We start from the raw sequence: 19,193 nt of genomic DNA, 5'->3' as shown, positions 1-19,193 counted from the left end.
AGGTGCGTCCCACATCGTTTGAAAGTGTTATGGAGAAGAAAGTGGGGTGTTATAAGATGACAAGAGCAAGAAATTAGAAAGCATGATCCTTCAGGCAGTAAAGGGGATATGAGGAGTGGATGGATCTCGCCATTAACAATGCGAGTTGGGTGTCCTTCCCAAGCCTGGTTACGACAACTTGGGCACTCCCCCTTTTTCCAATCTGATCCCTGTCTTGAAGGACAACAAATTCTAATTTAGTCTTAAATTTTTTAAAATTAAAATTTTTGCTGGCATGGTTTAAACTTTTAATATTTCTGTTTGAAGGTAGGGTGGATTTTTTACTAAATGCAAAAATTTTTTAGTCACTATTAAGTGGATATTGAATTAAGGATTTCAAATCGAATACAATAAGTGGACGTTGAATTACCAAAATATTTTTGATTATTAAGGAGAAAATTATTAATTTTTTTAACATAAAAATTTGTTTTAATTTAAATTATAATTAAGTTATATAATAATGTTATATTTTTTTTAATAATTTGTGTGGGTTATTAATAATTTGCGTGGTTGGATAGAATTAGGATTAAGATACTTTGAGTGTGATTCAAATTATACTCTACTTTTGTCACTTCTAGATAGATGATAGGAAAGAAAGAGGAAAAAACATAGAAGAGGTTCGATTTGTACGAAGAAAAAATTATGTTAATATCTTTATTTGTATTATTATATGTGAAATAATAATTTTTTAATACAAAATAAAATATAAATATTTTTATTTATTGTATTTTATAAATATTATAAAATTTAATTTAAATTATTTATCGGAAACATAAAAAAATATTTTTCCTTCTCTTATTCTTTTACTTGTGATGAAAAGAAAATTTTTTGTGGGAGAATATTTTTGGCAAGACCCACAATTTTATTTTCTTTTTATATTTTTTAATATCCAAACAAAAGAAAAATACTTTTTTCCATTCATTCTTTTTTACCTTTTTTCTATCCTCTCATTTTTATAGCAAACCAAAAAATTAATTAATAGAGAACTTTGAAATGCTTTTCTTCAATAACTAAAATGTCTCTGCACTGTATAGTATCCTTTATAGAAGTTTCAGTCATAAATGACCTTTATAGAAAATTCAGTCATAAATGCATTTTACTCATTCTCATAGGCTGCTATAAATTGTAGGACGATACATTCACCCACCAAAGAATTGTCGAACAATCTAGTTATACTTCTATTTTGCTGTACAAAACAAATTTGAGAACTAATACGATCTGGGGTTAGTTACTTATAAAGATATATACATATAAATTAAGGATGAAGAAATGAATAATGAATACTATATAGCAAGAAAGAAACTGGACTAGCAACGCCAGCAAGAGGAAGAGAAGAAATGAATTCAGAATGAAAGGTCTCAGTATCCTAATCCATCCATGATATCCAAAACGTTGTAGTTTTGTTGCTCTGAGCCGAGTCTCGTACCCATACCCGTACCCAAGAACTCCTTGACAGGCGAACTGCTAGCGCTTTTGGCCATGTACCGATCTCTTCTCGATTCTCTTTTCTTTGGAGCATCAAAATCCATGCTTTTGCTGATTCCAGGACGGCTCCTCCTTGTAATCACCTCCTCTAACAACCTCCTATCCTCTTCAGAGACTTCACGTCCCAGCGTCTTGTCGCAGCTGCCGTCTGGGGAAAGGAACTCAAGCATCTTGGGCTGGAATCTCCCTTTTGGAGGAGATCGCATAGGCATTTGCTTCAGGGTATTCTGTCTGGATCTTACAAAGCTTATCAGATGGTGAAGCCATGCCAACAATTCAACGATGTAGTTATCGATTTTATGCTTATCAGCATAATAGAGTGTCTGGATGCGCATCAGCTTACTACTTTCAGCGGGTGTACTCTCACCAAAGTCGTTACCACTGCAAATCAGAACAAGAATTATCATCAATTCATGAAATTCAAGCTGTTATTAGTTCACACAGCACATGTAAACACAATCATAATCCCACAGATATACAACTTTATATATAGCTAACCTTGTGTTTGCCCATTCACCGATCCATCCAAAACCTTGATGTGCTCTGTCCAAAGTAAAATATGTTACATAAAGCAATTGCATAGACTTCTAATGCAATTTTATATATGAAAATAGGGCCAGCATGGGAAACCAAAAGAGTTGAAAGCATATCTTACTTGATAGTATTTGTGGCAAATGGAAGAAGGCATTGAAGAGTCTTATCCATTTCGGCTTTAATCTGAGTGATCGGCAGCTACAAAAAATTGTTATTTTATTTAGGATAATGCACAACGATGTAAAATTCAATCTTCATGAGCAGAAGTGACCAACTCGGAGAAAGTGACACCATAAAAAATGAGTGGTAGGAAATGAATATATCTGCAACTTGAAGGGCATACCTCTTTTGTGACATCAATGGATTGCAACCGAGAGGGAAGAGAACTCTTGATATTATTAGGCAAACCATGATATAACGTGTCCCTTGTATTTGGGGGAAGGGCTGTTGGGCGAGAGGCCTGATAGAGAGAATTTTTTATTTAAAGAAAAACTGAGGTGATGTCACTACAAATTTAATTAGCAAGATAAAAACTTACAATCATATTTATCTGATTGATGATATTAGCATAGTGCAGTGCAAGACCAGCTTCGCCCAGTCTTTGAGACCCTTTACTATAGTTATCGGCAGCAGCTGTACCTACCATGAATTCACAATTTCATTAATATTACAATCAATCATCATACCACCCTTACAACCTACCAATAAGATTGACATGATAGATAGAAAACACAAGATTTTCACATGTCTTGATAAATGACTAATATAAAATCGAGGATTTAGGGATTCTTTTTGTAGTTTTAAGAGTTTTCCCAAATGCTCTAAGACAGTATGCTAATCCAAGCAGAAAAATCATGTACAAGAAAAACAGCTGTAAAATTACAATAAATAATCCCTCTCATTCATGTGATTCAAGCTAGAAAGATAAAACTGAGCAACTAAGTGGAAATTTGAGCCAAGAAATTTTAAAGAAAACTTGGGAAGCACCTATTTTCAGAGTTTCCATCCTTAGTAAATGTATTATGTGTAAATAATATGCTATAAATATCTTTCATTTCAAGTAAGTTTAAATTTTAAACAAACACGAGTTCAGACTTCCCAACAAACATGTCATACAGACAGAATGCAAATAATTTTCTTTGAAGCATGGCAGAGGGTCGTGATAAATTGAGTAAATTTAGACTTCAAAACCTAAGGTCGGAAAATCTGATGAATTCTTAATAAATAAGGACAAGTAGATGCCCTCTATGCTAGCAGCAACATATGGTTTTTATCTCAGAAAAGACACGTGTCATACCGTTGTTTCCGAGGAACTCATGAATAGTTTGATGCATATAGGTAACGATATCAACAAGCTTTTCAACTATCTGCAATAAAGCAAATCACATAGAATAAGTACATTGCTTTAAATAGACGTAGACATAGAACATTTACTTCTAGTCAACTAAATAAGGTTTCGTTCCAACAAAGGAACCGAAAAATACAATTAGGTCCAACATTAGGAATTATCCCTTCATTCATACCTCTTCCATGTTTCTGGACCAAAGAGACTTCTTTTTCAAGCTCCTCACAATCTTTCTTTGATGCTTTAGCTCACTTTGAAAAAATGTGATACCCTCACCTGAAATTACAAGGTATATAGAGCTGTCAATCATTAATTAATTTCTGCATACTTCGCTTTGCATGTGTCTTGCATATACTATGTACATCCGACTGAAGATCAAAATTGATTATCATTGGAAAAACAAATATCATTAGACACTCTAGGGAAAAGCATATAATAAATTTTCTAACCTTTTAAAGGCAGATTTAAGGACTCCATTTCCTTAATCTTTTGCTGATAATCTTGTTCAAAACGGTCATAAGCATTTAATTCATGGTACAATTCCTACATACAAAAGGATAAAAACAGTAATTCAAAGATGGACTACACAAAAATCTGGAATGGTACCCTTATTTTAACAAGTAAAGAACTCAAAAGAATACCAGAAGTATAAAATGAAAATTATATGAACAACATATAGATACAAGCATAATAACTCAAAAGTCAAAACTATGTAAAGATCAAAGATCTATTAATCAAAATCATTCAGCAAACACGGAATAACCAGAATGACTTGTGCATCCATCAGTTTGTTGAGGCATGCAAAGATTAAAAAAATTGACAATGGGCTTACAGAAGTCTGCTGAGCTAGACTGGTAATCTCCTGCATTGTCTTTTCTGCCTCTTCCTTGGATTGCATATCACCCAAGGCATGGTCCAAGTCTAATCTGAAATTTTTGTTCAAAATCCGAATGAGAAATGTTTCTAAATTGTAATACTCTAAGAATTCAATCATGGAAATTAGTATAAATGTGTAATCGTGTGATAGCACCTTGAGAAATATCGATCTAGATTGTGCCACTGTGGATCTTTACACATATTTCCAAATCTTGCTACTTCCCGTGAGAAACCACAAAGTTCATCCCTATAAATTGCCCCAAAACAAGAGATAAATAAAATAAAAAGAACTTCAAAACTCTGAAAGACAACACTGATCCTTGAATGCACTAAACCTTTTGTCAGCCGCAGCAAGATTAATTAACTCAGTCATATCAGTTGAAACTAATTGTTGAACTCCTTTTGATTGTAGAATCTCCTTTTTAAGGAACTGAATGTTCTCTTCAGAAAGTGATTGAAACAGAATTGACCCTTTGGTTATTGTATTAGCTACTTCAAAAGCCAATATAGATATTCTTTTGCCTCTAGAAGTCATTCCAGAGGCAAACCCGCTATTGGTGTTTAACTTTGGCATGCCACTCCCAAGTGAGTCTAGAACATCAACGGCCTTCTCACTAGCTCTTCCCAGAAAAGAGCCCCTGTGGATGAACTGCCAAAAGGAAATATACACAAAGATAGTAACTCCACAATTAGAATTAACAACATACTGTATTTGAGGGAAAATCACTAAATCAAATAATGAAGTCAAATCTATGAACTACAACAGAAACAACACAAGTGAATCCACTTCCAAGTCAAAATTTTGTAATTTCTCTAAATCCATGGAAAACTAACTGCATCCCATTAAGACATAGAAAGATCAGTACAGATTGGAAAAATACCTGTTTTGCCCCTTTTGGAGCGGGACTGGAGGATTTGAGTTCGCCGGAAAAATCAGCGACCTGCTTCTTTTGCTTTTTACCACGACTATTACTCCTTGAATCTGAAAAAGTTTCTGACTTTTTGTTGATAAAGCTATCTTCCTTCTTAAGCTTCCCAGAAAACCCCAAAGTATTCTTCCCTCGCAGCTCAGCATTGCCCTCAGCCATGCCAGCTGAACAAACCGCTCCCATTTTTTCTTCAAATAGCAAACTCAATGCTTCCGCTAATTCAGCTTTTACTTCAAAATCCGCAGCTTCAAGAAGAAAAAGAAAGAGACTTTGTTAGGTGAGAGGTGGAAAGTGGAAAAAAAAACAAAACGCCATCTAGGAGACCATGGCGGTTGAGTAATGGTAATATTAGTACCTAATTAGAACTACCTATAGAGAGTAATGGTTAGGGAGATGGAGAAGAGTGGAATTAAAAAGGAGGAGAATGGAGATGGAGATGGAGAACGTTTGTGCTGTGCTGTGTTGTGTTTTGTAGCGTCGACGACGATATTCGTAACGTTGAATATTTTGAAACCCAAATAAATGAAAATGAATAAACTAAGGTGCTTATTGGTAAAAGTAAACCCTTTATTTAATTATATAAATGAACTAAAATTAAAAAGAGAAAGAGAAACGCGCAAATGGAATGTAAGGATTGGAAATTTCATAGGATCGAGTATTTGACTCGGAATGAAGGGAGACGTGGCATGCTATGAGACGAGATCATTGAATATCTATCTATGGGCTCGTGGACATTAAACAAAAAAAAAAAAGCGTTAAAACCCAGGCGGTGGTAGTATTAGTACAACTGCAACCAGCTTGCCACCTTATTCCCCCTCTCTTGATTTTTTCTCTCTGCCTTCACTTTCGACGTAAAACTAATTACAACTAAAACTCTGCATTTAGGATAAAATAGTTCGTAGTGAGTAAATAATAATTCTGCAATATAATAATCATATATCTGCATCTTAACTCGTAAGTTTAACAACCATTTGACGTGATAAAACGAGCTAATATTATCATACACATTTGAAGGCTACGTGTAACCTAAATCAACACATGGTCAAATGTATGTTTCACAGTTTTTCTTATTCAAAGACTTTGAGTAGTCATATAAAATTACTGCATAAAAATAGCATAGGTAAGGTTGTGTTTCAAACGTTAATTTTTTTAATTAGTTTTTGAGAAAAGGACAATTTAGTCCCTGACCTTTTAACCTGCAGACATTTTTGTCCATGAGCATTGGAAAATACATTTAAATCCCTGACGTTCCTGAAAATAAGACCGATCAGTCTCTCCGTCCATGAGCCACCCTCAGAGCAGACGGAAAATGCTGAGCTGGCTCCCCCTATGCTTACCTGGCTCAACAGCGTTCCCACGTGGCACGTTAGTGGGATGGAAGTTTTGAAAACGGGACACATAAGTCCCTCTCACTCAAAACGACGTCGTTCTGAGTGCTGCCCTAATACTAAAATTCGTTTGGGTCGTTCTGATGTCCTGCCAGCCGTACCAGTGGCAGCGCCGATCGCCGATGGTGCGTGCTTCACACTTGTGGTTTTTCGGATCAACTTTGTTTTTGTTCATTTTAGACACTGAATGGTTACTTGTCGAGAAAAAAAATTTGATTTTTTAAATTTGGTTTTAAGGGTCTACGCCAAGTTTGGTGGCTGATAAACCAAAGAGTTCGTTCTCTTCGTGGTTTTATCAGAAGCAAAATCCCAACTCTGAGGGTGTTTTCTGATGCAGGCTCTTATCCCAGTCTTCACAGGTAATTCAATTGTGATTTTGAGTATTTAATTCAAGTTGCAGTTGACCATTTTTTATTTGCAGTGATAAAGCTTGTTTATTTGGGAATCGGAATGTGATGGTATTATTGCTTTAGAATCCGACTGTTCCTATTTCCACATCGAACTTCACAATTGGTTCTAGTAGAAATTCCAACTTCCCGCTGAAGGATCATACTGCAAGTGGAACTTTGTGCAAGATCAAGCAATCCCAAGTACATATTAGGGCCAATGTAAATTTTCAATGGGGTTTTGGAATTTTTATTTGATGTGGTTCTGTGAGGTATGTCATGTCCGGATTTTTTTTGTGTTTTTTTTTTGTTGTTCCTCCATGCACACCCCTCAGAACTTGCTAGTGGATTATTTTGCCGATTACTATTTTAGAGACTTCTAAGCACAGTAAATACTTATCTGTAGTCGTGTGCATGGTTGCGTTGCTTTGTTTCCCCCATTTTCTTGGTTTCCAGTTGCTTGAGGTGAATATCTTAGGAAGTGTATGTGCAGTATGGTTACTGTTGTTTCTGGAAATGACCAGCGTGAGGGGAATGCAGTAGCTGTGCTTGAAAGTACTGGCAGCAAAGGATCTGTGCTAGTAAATGGAACGCTCGTCAAGAAGAGTACCAGCTGTGTGCTTAACTCGGGTGATGAGGTGGTTTTTGGTTTGCTGGGAAATCATGCTTATGTATCCTTTTCAGTTAATTCTAGTTGAATGCCATCCCCATATTTTTCATTTTCAGTGTGTCTGTGTATTTTCCTTGATTTATTTTGACCTAGGTTTTTCAACAACTGCATCCTGAAACCGCAATTAAGGGTGCAGAAGTTCAGAGTGGTGGTGGGAAGTTACTGCAGATTGAAAAGAGAACAGGTAACCCTTCAGCCGTAGCTGGGGCTTCTATTTTGGCTTCTTTGTCTAGCTTTAGGCAGGATCTTACAAGATGGAAGTCTCCATTTCAGTCTGCCAGTAAGCCTCACCAGGGTACTGACGTTTCAGAGAGTGAGCTTGATGGCATGGAAGGCAACTCAACTCCAAATGAAGGGATTGACAAAGCCACTGATACTGGAGCAAGCGACAAGAATTCTCCTATGGATTGCGATCCAGATGATGCAGTCATAGAGGCAGGCAATGTAAAAATCTCTGGGGTGAATGATTTCCTAAGACCTTTCTTCCGGGTCCTTGCTGGATCTAGTTGTAAACTGAAATTGAGCAAAAGTATCTGTAAACAGGTGTTGGAAGAAAGAAACGGAGCGAGGGATACACAAGCTGCATCATCTTCGGGTACATCTGTGTTAGAGGGACTAATGTGTTCCGTTTTCAAAACCTCCATCCCACTTACTTGCCACGTGGGAACGCCGATGAGCCAGGTCAGCATAGGGGGAGCCAGCTCAGCGTTTTTCATCTGCTCTGAGGGTGGCTCATGGACGGAGGGACTGATCGGTCTTAATTTAAGGAACGTCAGGGATTTAAATGTATTTTCCAATGCTCAGGGACGAAAATGTCCGCGAGTTAAAAGGTCAGGGACTAAATTGTCCTTTTCTCTTAGTTTTTAAATATATTTTGGAGCATAATACAAAGCTCACGTGAAATATACTCCAATATATTGTCATAAAAAAAAACACAAATTATTTTGTATATGTAAAAGTTATTGGTGTTTTTTTTAGAATATTAATGTTTATGCTATTTAACAATATTGTGAATATTTAAAGTTATTCTGACATAACACATAGGTGACGTGTTGGAAACATGGCATCCATTTACATAACACGCAAGAGGCGTGTTATTGTGCTAGAATAATTTTTTTTAAATATTGTGCAACTATTTTAAAGTAGTTTGACTGCTTTTTCAACATATAGGGGACGTGTTGTCAACCTACTTGCATGTATGCAGAAGATAATGCATGTTTTGAAAACCGTTATACAACAGGTAAATATTTCTGTATTACTCTTTGTTGGTCCCGAGAGACAGAGGAGGCTAGATTAGTCGAAAGATGATTATCGGTTCAAGGACGTAAGGTGTCTCTAGTGTGCTAGTTATCATGTTAGGTAGCTAAGTGTAGAGCGGATAATTGTTGAAAGCATCTAAATAGAAAAAAGGGTCGAAAATTATCGGATTTATCGGCAGAAATAATCTAATGATATAAATGTCACCAGTAATAGTTTACTATCGGACTTTGTCTCTTTAACGCTAATAATCGGTGAAAAAATTTAACAGTAAATATGACTTAATGACTAATTTTTGGGTGACGTTGTCATAAAAAAATCTAACGGTAACATTAACGCCAATAATTGAGTTTCGCGCTATGATTACTATCGAAATTTTTTGTTGGTAATTCTGGCAATAATATTTTTTTAAGAATTTAAAGTTAAAAAATAAAACAAACAGCGTCAGATTTTATTAGACACAAAATCTGATAATAATATTTTTTGAATTACAAAATAATTTTTTAAAATATTTTTTATAATAATTATAACTTGTTTAGAATTAAATAAAAATTAATAAAAAATTGGTCCCCTAAAACCTGTGCCTATCAAGTAAAAGATGCAGTAAATATAGAGAGCGATTGAGTAATCGTCGAATATGAATCACTCATTTTTTACCCCAATTACGTCAGAATGATTTTCGATGCTATTTTTATTATTAATTATATCTACTTGAAATAAATAAATATATATAGTGGCAAATAATTCACAAAAGAAAAAGTGTATATTATAAATGCAAGTAGCCATGAAGATGACAAATACAGATAATAATGGATGATGAATACAAACATTATCTAAATATAATTTTTAACTTTTATAAACTAATGCATGTCTTTAAATAATTTTAATGAAAATTCAGCAAAGCTTTTGTTTAATTCAGAGATCTCCACTAAATAAATTTCTCAATTTTCATATGAATACAATTGCAACCATATATTAAAAGTTTAAGTACTTTGCAAGTCTTTATAGTTTTATCAAATTTTCAATTAGATTTTTATACTTTTTTTTTTCATTGAGTCTTTATACCATATAATTTTTTTCAATTTAGTCCCTATTAACATTAAACGTTTACAAATCGTTAGTGAATTATGAATCTACTTATATACCCTTATTTTTCACTTATAATTAGGTTCATATGAACTAATATTTCTCCCTTTTTTTTTCTCTTCTACTTTCTATAAGACACACAGTATGCTTCTACAATTGCTTAGTCAATTCAACCATCTCTTTATGTTCTTTAAATTTCGGTAAAATACTTCTATCTATTTCTAACACATGATTAAAGTTAGAACTTATTATTTCTTTTTAGCATGCAAGTTGGAAAATTAATACATCCAATAAAATGGAAGAAACTATAACAATTTATAAAAAAATTTTACTGCTGAAATAAAACAACAACATTCACAACTCATAAATCATAAATTTAGTACATGAAATTTATTATATTATAGTTCATATTATGCTTTTCTTTGGATAAACTTAGAGCTTTTTATTTAAATAAAATAAAGAGGGATTGATATTATCAGATTTTTCTAAACCAAAAATTAAAATGTGAATCCTCTAAACCTATTAATATATAAATTGTCATAGGGCTGTATGTATTAGATAATATATTAAACAACATATCCTAAGACAATTTATGCATGAAACTCCTTCAAAAAATGTACATAAACCGTTTTAGGACACTAAGTTTTCCAAGTTGAATGTAACTCGTCACAGGGTAGGATGGATTACATGTTAATCGTGCTACTAAGGTATTGTGAGTTACCTTTTTGCACGTAAATCGTGCTACCCCCAGTGGTTCAAGTAAAAAATATGTAATTCACTCTATCCTAGGACGAGTTATATTCAATTTAGAAAGTTCAGTGTCCTGGAACGATTTATTACATTTCTTGAAGGAGTTCTATACATAAATCGTCCTAGAGTGTGGTGTTTAATATATTATCAAATACACATAGACCTGGAACGATTTATATATTAATAGATTTAGAAAATTCACGTTTTGAAATTTGGTTTAAAAAATATGATAATATTAATGTTTCTTTATTTTTATTTATTATTTTATCTTTTTCTTCTAGAAACAAAATTTGTTATGCTTATCTTTTTCTAAGTTAGTCATGCTTATTTTTCTCTAACAGAATCATCTAGAGATTCTAGTTGCTTTAGCTTATTTTAGTAAATTAGTATAAATAAGTACCATGTTCTCCCATATACAATAGCATACAATAAAAATTCTTCGTATTTTCTTTTCTTACTCTTTCACAGTTTTATTATGGTATCAGAGCCATGGTATTCTCCTTGAGGAGGATACATAAACTATCATCTTTCCAGTGAGAAATCACCATGCTTCTTTATTACCACTAAAAATAATTTCATTCTCGCTACTAATTTGATACTTTCTCACTTCACCAAATAATCTATCCTTTTTGTCTTATCCTTCCAATTCTAATGGACCCAAATTATCGTGTTATATGTGCCCCCTCCCCTCTTTTTTATTGCGTTCTATGTGCCTTCTCTCGTCTGTGCCTCCTTCTCGCAGTTACGTCTGCACTTCCTTTCTGCAGTTCCGTCTGCGCCTTCTTCCCACAGTTTCTTCTGCATTCTGTTTTAGTAGTTCCATCTGCACTTTTACCACGCTCTATGCGCCCTCCGAAGATCAATCTTATCGCGCTCAACAACATCTCCTTCCTTTCTTATCACGCCCCTCTCGCTTATCGCGCTATACGCGTCCTCTCTCTTACCGCGCTCTACGTGTCATTTGAAAATCAATCTTTTAGTGCTCTACACGCTCTTTGAAGACCGCTGCTTGCTCTTTCTCCCTCAAGCATAATGTCTCCTTCTATGTTTCTGCATTACCATGCCGCATGACCTTTCTTATCGCGCTCTATACACTTTCTGAATATCACTCTTATCGCGCTCTTTTAATATTGCTGCTTGCTCTTTCTCTCTCAAGCACAATATCTCCTTCTATATTTCTACATCACTGTGCCGCACGTGTCTTCCTCAACCTTTTCATCGGAACTTATCCAAGTTGTGGATTATTGACATCTTTCATACACCAACTTGCGGGGAGCATATTAAATTTTTATTTTATTTTTTAATTATTTTATCTTTCTCTTCTAGAAACAAAATTTGTTATACTTACCTTTTTTTTAAGTTAGGTATGCTTTTTTCTCTAACAGAATCATCTAGAAATTCTAGTTGCTGTAGTTTATTTTAAAATTCAAAATCAGTTTAGTAATTAATATAAATAAGTATCATTATTCTCTCATATACAACAACAACATACAATAAAAATTCTTCATATTTTTTTTACTCTTTCACAATTTTATTAATTTTATTTAAATAAAAAAGCCTAAAATTAATGCCTTCAAATCATCTTTGCTAGTATTTGATGCCTTGATAATAAGTAAACTCATTATCAGTTTCCAATTGGAATAGAAAAAACTAAAGATCCAGAGAGGTTAGCAATATTATCCAATTTACAATGTATATAATCATTTACAATTTTTGAAATTTGAAAATAAAAAAAAATTGTAAATCAAAATTATTAATCCCATTTATCTTTCCAATTTTAATATTAAGAAAACTGGTCAATGCATAAAAGGGGCTGATTTTTTTCATATGACAATGATTATGATATAATGCAATAAAATGGAAAGAAGATGCCACCGGTGGTAGTGGGCCGAGATAAGGTGGTAGGAAGGGGAAAGAAGAAAAGAAAATGGAATAGAAGAAGAAGATTGAAGAAAGAAATGAAAACAGGGCGCGCTGGTGTTAGCTGCATCGTGGACGCGATGCATGCGCGCTATGCACGCGTACGCGTGGATGAGAGAATGGGAGAGGACGCGTACGCATCAGTCGACATGCACGCGTGGATGTGATTGTGCGATGCGCACAAGGGTAGCATGAATCTCGCACAACTCTCGGATTCATGTACCAAGAGTTGGCTGCAGGCGATCGACGCGTACGTGTCACATGTGCGCACGCGTGGATGGGCAGGTTGGAAAGCGACGCATAAGCGTTGCCCACGCTTACGCGTGGGTGGGAGTTATGTTCCCAGCACAGTTTTCGCACGATGTTCACAAAACTATCGAGTTTTTAGTACCAAGAGCTGTAAATGTGCAATCGACACGTACGCGTCGCCCACCCTTACGCGTGGGTTGCGCGGACAAAAACAGGGACGCACACGCGTCATCTACGCTTACGCGTGGATGCACGAAACAGCGAGGGACGCGTACGCATCAAGCGCGCGCACGCATGACAGGGGTCATGCGTGGGGCATAGTATTGGCACAAATCTCGCACAACTCTCGGGTTTGTGAACCAAGAGCTCGAGAAATGCAAGGGACGCGTATGCATCCTTCATGCTTGCGTGTGGATAGTCCCTTTTTTTTAAACATAAAGAAATGCATTTTCAACACAATCTTGGTAGGTATTCAAGCTAAAAAGGTCAAAAACACTCAAAAATCTATGCAATACTCAAAATGAAGTGCTTTCTTCAACATTAAGAATCCAACTTAACCAAGATCAATGACAACCTTCATGAATATCTCAAGCAAGTAAAGCAAAACCAAGCCTATCTATGCAAACCCTAAAACTAAGCAATCACCAAATCAAGCAAAGAGTCTAAGAACTACATGCAATAGATACAAAAAAGAAAGATCTTACCGTGGTAGGTGTTTCCCACCTAGCACTTTTCTTTAACATCCTTAAGTTGGACGGTCATTAGCTCATATCTCTTTGCCTTCGGGTGTTCTTCTTGGAAATATTTCCAAACCTAAGGCATTGTGAGCAAGAATTACAAAAGAGAGATGTATCTTTAAAAAGTGTAGGCCACCAAAATTCACAGTCTAAGACCTTTTTTGCAGTTCTCTGAGGTCCAAAATGGCCACCTCCGTCAGAGGAGTGGCAAGCCTCCAAGATAGACTGGAATTCGGCTTGTGGGATGCACCTCCTAATTACTTGGTCCGCACCACATCTCCACAAGTATAGATCATCCCATATATAATATTTGGATTCGCTTTTAAGCTTATCCCTTTGATGTTTAGAAAAATTGGGAGGAAAGGTACGAGCAACCAAGTAATTGGCAATAGGTGCATACCAAGGGATCACTTCGGATATTGCTAGCAAGCCCGCAAGGGAAAATATATCATTAATAGGAGTGGGATCTCCCTTTGTATGCTCAAGGCGACTTAAGTGGTCCGCCACTAGATTTTGCGAATCACTCCTATCTTTGATTTTTAGATCAAATTCTTGCGATAACAACACCCATCTTATCAACCTTAGTTTAGACTTTTTCTTGGCCAACAAATATTTCAATGCCACATGATCTGAATATACTACCACCTTTAACTCAGTGGTATTATAATTGGATTGGGCTCCATCCAAAGTTTTAGAGGCATAGGTAATGACGTAAGAATTTTTACCTTCACGCTGAGCTAGCGCCGCTCCCACTGCATAGTTGGATGCGTCACACATAATCTCGAATGGCCTACTCCAGTCCGGCCCTCTTACAATGGGAGCTTGGGTCAAGGCAATTTTGAGCTTGTCAAATACCTCCATGCACTCTTCACTTAGATCAAATTCAACATCCTTTTGCAGCAACCGAGAGAGAGGTAGTGCCACCTTACTAATGTCCTTAATAAATCGCTGGTAAAAACTTGCATGACCAAGGAACGCACGGACTTCTTTCACAGAAGAGGGGTAAGGCAAACTAAAAATAATATTGACCTTTGCTGGATTCACAGAAATACCATTGTTACAGACAATGTGTCTTAAAACAATACCTTGTCTAACTATAAAATGACATTTCTCAAAATTAAGAACAAGGTTTGATTTAGTACATCGCTCTAACACTTTTGAAAGGTTTTCCAAACAAAGGTCAAAGGAGTCCCCCCATACACACTAAAATCATCCATGAACACCTCCATACAATGCTCAAGAAGATCCGCAAATATACTCATCATACACCTTTGGAACGTAGCCAGTGTGTTGCACAAGCCAAAAGGCATTCTCTTATAGGCATAAGTTCCAAATGGGCATGTGAAGGTAGTTTTTTCCTGATCTTTCGGAGCAATGTGGATTTGAAAATACCCAGAATAGCCATCTAAGAAAGAGTAATGAGATTTACCAGATAATCGATCAAGCATTTGATCGATGAACGGCAATGGAAAGTGATCCTTCCTAGTGGCCATGTTCAAACGCCGGTAGTCAATACACACGCTCCATGAGTTTTGCACCCTTGTAGCTACGAGCTCCCCACTCTCATTCTTGATTGTAGTAACACCAGATTTCTTTGAAATGACTTGTACGGGGCTTACCCACTCACTATCCGAAATTTGATATATGATGTCAGCTTCTAATAACTGGGTCACTTCTTTCTTTACGACCTCTAGAATAGTGGGGTTCAAACGCCTTTGGGATTGCCAAATAGGTTTAGCGCCTTCTTCTAGGAAGATTCGGTGTTCACACACTTAAAGGCTTATGCCCACTAGGTCCACCAAACTCCACCCTATAGCCTTTTTGTTTCTCCTCAAGATATGAAGCAACTTCTTCTCTTGTTGGGAGGTGAGCTCCCTTGCAAAAATTACCGAAAGCTTGTGATCTTCATCAAGATAGGCATACTTGAGATGGGGTGGAAGTGGTTTCAACTCTACACTTTGTTCATGATTCAGTGCTTGATCATCCGGTAAGACCGGAGGTGGGTAGGTGTTCTCTTCACATCCGTGGGGGCTCCCCACACTTGGATCTTGGATCATACTCTTCTCATTAAAATTAGCATTGTGTACTTTAGCCACAACATTATCAATCAAGTCACACCGGAAAATTGAATGATCCTCCGGCGGGTTTCTTATGGCTTCATCAAGACTAAAGCTTACAACTCTTTCGTCAATCTCAAAAGAATAAGTACCCGAAAAAGCATCCAATTTGAACCGAGAGGTCCTCAAGAATGGCCTCCCAAGCAAGATAGATGATGTTCTTTCGGATTCACTAGGCGGCATCTCAAGAATATGAAAGTCAATTGGAAAGATCAACCCCTTTATCTCCACTAACACATCCTCCGTTATACCAACCACATATATTATGCTCTTGTCTGCCAATACAAACCGAGCCGCCGACTGTTTCGACGGTGAGAGCTTCATTATATGATAAACAGATAGATGCATAACACCAAGGTCATACATGCAATCTATGAATTGGATACCATCTATGGTGCAAGTGACTAAGCAAGGACCCGGATCACCGCACTTTTCTGGTATTGCACCCATCAAAGTCGGGATAGAGCTTTCCAATGGAATAGTTTTTAAATCATGAATTCTTTCCTTGTTCATACACAAATTTTTAGAAACTTGGCATATTTAGGAACTTGGCGAATAGCATCAAAAAGAGGGATAGTTACCTCAACATTTTTTAACATCTCCACCATTTTGGGATCTAGCTCTACATGCTTCTTGGTCCTTCTTGCCAATGTAGGAAATAGAATGGGAGTAGCCTCTTCCAAGACATTTCCCTTCTTAGAAACTTTATCTCTTGGTTGGTTGATTTCTTCTTCAACTACCTCACTTACCTCATCCTCCTCTTGAATTTCTTCTATCTCAACCACATCCTCTTCTTGAGTGACCTTCTTTGGGCTTGGTTCCTTGGGATTTTCTCTTGCGATTTGGTGCTTGACAAACCCCATTTTGACGGTTTATATTGTGTTGATTTTTGGGGATTTTATAACCTTTTACCCACATTTATTCAATGAAATAGCATGGTTTTATAACCTCTCCTTTAATTGTGCTTAAGAGTGAAAACATGCTTTTTAGATCTTAAAATAGCTAAATCTAATTCACCTTGATTCCATTAGATGCCTTGATATGTTTGTTAAGTGATTTAAGGTTTAGGAGGCAAAGATTGGATCAAGAGAATGAAGAAAGAAGCATGAAAAGTTGGAGAATTCATGAAGAAATGAAAGAACCGGAAAGCTGTCAAGCCGACCTCTTCGCACTTAAACAACCATAACTTGAGCTACAAAGGTCCAAATGATGCGGTTCCAGTTGGGTTAGAAAGCTAACATCCGGGGCTTCGAAACGATATAAGATTTGCCATAGTTGCTACAAGTATGGTGGCGCGCACGCGCATAGTATGCGCACGCGCCGTTGTTGCCACCTAGTTCACTTAAAGCAAAACGTGGCCAGCGATTTTAGAAGCCTTGTGGGCCCAATCCAACTCATTTCTGATGCTATTTAAGCCAAGGATTGAAGGGGGAATGGACATACTTTACACACTTTAGATGTTAGTTACCATTAGTCATAGTTTAGTTTTAGAATTAGTTTTAGAACTAGTTTCTAGAGAGAGAAACTCTCACTTCTCTCTAGAATTAGGATTAGGATTAGGTTTAGTTCTTAGATCTAGATTTAGATTCATCTTCTTCTACCTCTATCTTCTCAATTCCTTGTAGTTACATTCATCCTTCTCCTATTCTTTTGATGTAATCTCTTTTATGTTGCTCTTATATTTTATTGTAGATCTAGTATTGTTCCTTCTACTTTCTTTCAATTCAATTCAAGGTAATTCATAATAATTGTGTTTCTTTTGATTGTTGTTGTTAACTTCTTTCAATAATTGTTGTTAGATTCTCTTCTTGTTGTCAAATTGCTTTGCTTTTCTTTTGTACCTTCCAAGTGTTTGATGAAATGCTTGGTTGGATTTTAGTGTAGGTTTTGTTCCTCTTGGCTTTGGTTGAGTAATTAGTGACTCTTGAGTTATCTAATCCTTTTGTTGATTGATAATTAGAAGTTGCTAATTGATTTGAATACCTCTAAAGCTAGTCTTTCCTTTAGGAGTTGATTAGGACTTGAGGAATCAAATTGATTCATCCACTTGACTTTCCTCCATGGTTAGAGGTTGACTAAGTGGGAGCAATGGACAATTTGCCATCACAATTGAGGAGGATAACTAGGATAGGACTTCTAGTTCTCATATCTTGCCAAGAGCTTTGCTATTTGTTAGTTTATTTTCTTTGCCATTTATATTTCTCATCTAAGCTGGACCTCAAAGTAATGGCATTGATACCACCCTTGGAGTTGGGTAAAGGTTGAGAGGGTAATGCACTAGAACTTCAAGCTTGAGTAGTGGAGGTAGAGGGTGGTTCCATACGGGCTAGAAGAGTTTGGATGGTAGAAGTAAGACCGGTGAGGCTAGAGGCAAGTGTAGTTTAAAATTCTTTTTGTCCTTAAAGAATAGAACGGAGTGTCTCATCTTGGTTGGAGGAAGAGGAAGGATAGGTGATTTGAGGAATTTGTGGATGGTTGAGTTGAGGCGGTTGCCTTTGGTGAGGCAGTTGGTAGGTTTGGTGGTTTCTTCCTTGGTTTTGTTGTTGGTATGGAGGATTTTGTTCATACCGGTTTTGTTGGTGGTTATTATTCCACCTTTGATTCCCTCCATTGTGCCTACCTCCCTTGTTGTAGTTGTCCCTCCATCCTTGGTTGGAATTGTCTTGCCAACCATGATTATAGTTACCCCCTTGATTATAGTTGCCTCCTTGTTGATGATACCCTTGATTTGGACGGTTGTAGTAGAAATTGGTCACCGTTAGGGTATTGTCCTCTTGGAGACTTGGACACTCATCCATGTAATGAGAGTAACAAGAGCGAATTCTGCACACTCTTTGAGAAACCAACTGTTGACATTGTTGTGGTTGAGGAGGTGGAGGTTGTTGTTGATTGAGTTGGAGTTGCTTGAGGATATTGGTCATCTCCTCCAAGGTTTTGGTAAGGGCGGTGACGAATGAATTTTTTGCCGATATAGAAATTATCAAGTAATCAATCGTAGTATAGTCTAAACCGACGCAAAATCCATCATCAAACAATTCTACAATCTATAACCGAGAGTATTAGTCCCGAGTCGTTTTTCCCTAGGAATGCTACAAGGATGCATGCTATTGGTTAAGTGGTCTTTTGTGGCTTGAAGAGTGTGGCATAAAAGTGCTAATAAAAGAAAACAACAATCAATCAATATTAAAAGCCTTGGCCAAGGTTGAACATTGGAAGTTCCATCACTATAGCTTCCTTCAATTGTGATGACAAAGGAGTGTTGCTTTACTTAGTTAACCCCTAATTATAGAGGGAAGTCAAGTAAAAGTAACTAACTTGAGTCACAAGTCCTAGTCTTACCCTAGGGAAGTCTAGCTTTAGTGCACTCCAAGTCAATTAGCAATCCTCAATTCTTAATCAACAATTGACATCCATTATTCAAGTGT

General features: G+C 36.4%; 2 protein-coding genes and 1 non-coding gene across 6 annotated transcripts; 2 read left to right on the top strand and 1 right to left on the bottom strand.

Moving 5' to 3' along the window:
• Positions 1-103: 103 nt before the first annotated feature.
• LOC127741320 (small nucleolar RNA Z279/snoR105/snoR108) lies at positions 104-210 on the top strand. Its single transcript, XR_008002274.1, has one exon. It is a non-coding gene; the product is annotated as a small nucleolar RNA Z279/snoR105/snoR108 (small nucleolar RNA).
• A 907-nt stretch (positions 211-1,117) lies between these two features.
• LOC107460160 (protein PSK SIMULATOR 2) lies at positions 1,118-5,654 on the bottom strand. Of its 4 annotated transcripts, none has more exons than XM_016078488.3 (13): positions 5,564-5,654; positions 5,161-5,453; positions 4,615-4,928; positions 4,434-4,526; positions 4,236-4,329; positions 3,853-3,946; positions 3,582-3,679; positions 3,356-3,425; positions 2,597-2,697; positions 2,402-2,518; positions 2,180-2,256; positions 2,023-2,067; positions 1,118-1,905 (listed from the first exon to the last, which is right to left on the bottom strand). In XM_016078488.3, the coding sequence occupies exons 2-13, from the start codon at positions 5,389-5,391 to the stop codon at positions 1,398-1,400; spliced, it is 1,842 nt and encodes a 613-aa protein (XP_015933974.1). In that variant the 5' UTR covers positions 5,392-5,453; positions 5,564-5,654; the 3' UTR covers positions 1,118-1,397. The 4 variants fall into 4 exon arrangements, with proteins under 4 accessions (XP_015933974.1, XP_015933975.1, XP_052108867.1 ...); XM_016078489.3 differs by having other exon boundaries at positions 5,578-5,654; XM_052252907.1 differs by having other exon boundaries at positions 5,161-5,648.
• A 1,822-nt stretch (positions 5,655-7,476) lies between these two features.
• On the top strand, positions 7,477-8,949 carry LOC107460140 (uncharacterized). Its single transcript, XM_052252789.1, has 5 exons — positions 7,477-7,653; positions 7,746-7,836; positions 7,963-8,096; positions 8,196-8,482; positions 8,823-8,949. The coding sequence occupies exons 1-5, from the start codon at positions 7,477-7,479 to the stop codon at positions 8,947-8,949; spliced, it is 816 nt and encodes a 271-aa protein (XP_052108749.1).
• The last annotated feature ends 10,244 nt before the right edge of the window (positions 8,950-19,193 follow it).

This window comes from Arachis duranensis, chromosome 8, assembly GCF_000817695.3.
Source record: "Arachis duranensis cultivar V14167 chromosome 8, aradu.V14167.gnm2.J7QH, whole genome shotgun sequence".
In the NCBI taxonomy this organism is placed as follows: domain Eukaryota; kingdom Viridiplantae; phylum Streptophyta; class Magnoliopsida; order Fabales; family Fabaceae; genus Arachis; species Arachis duranensis.
This window is presented reverse-complemented; position numbering and strand designations above follow the sequence as displayed.

Coding starts and splice junctions, on each gene's coding strand:
- LOC107460160 (XM_016078488.3), bottom strand. CDS start 5,391: ATGGGAGCGGTTTGTTCAGCTGGCATGGCTGAGGGCAATGCTGAGCTG. Junction 2,519..2,596: donor TCAATCAGATAAATATGATT/GTAAGTTTTTAT, acceptor TCTCTCTATCAG/GCCTCTCGCCCAACAGCCCT. Junction 1,906..2,022: donor GGTGAATGGGCAAACACAAG/GTTAGCTATATA, acceptor TCTGATTTGCAG/TGGTAACGACTTTGGTGAGA.
- LOC107460140 (XM_052252789.1), top strand. CDS start 7,477: ATGGTTACTGTTGTTTCTGGAAATGACCAGCGTGAGGGGAATGCAGTA. Junction 7,837..7,962: donor GCAGATTGAAAAGAGAACAG/GTAACCCTTCAG, acceptor CTGACGTTTCAG/AGAGTGAGCTTGATGGCATG. Junction 8,097..8,195: donor CAGTCATAGAGGCAGGCAAT/GTAAAAATCTCT, acceptor ATCTGTAAACAG/GTGTTGGAAGAAAGAAACGG.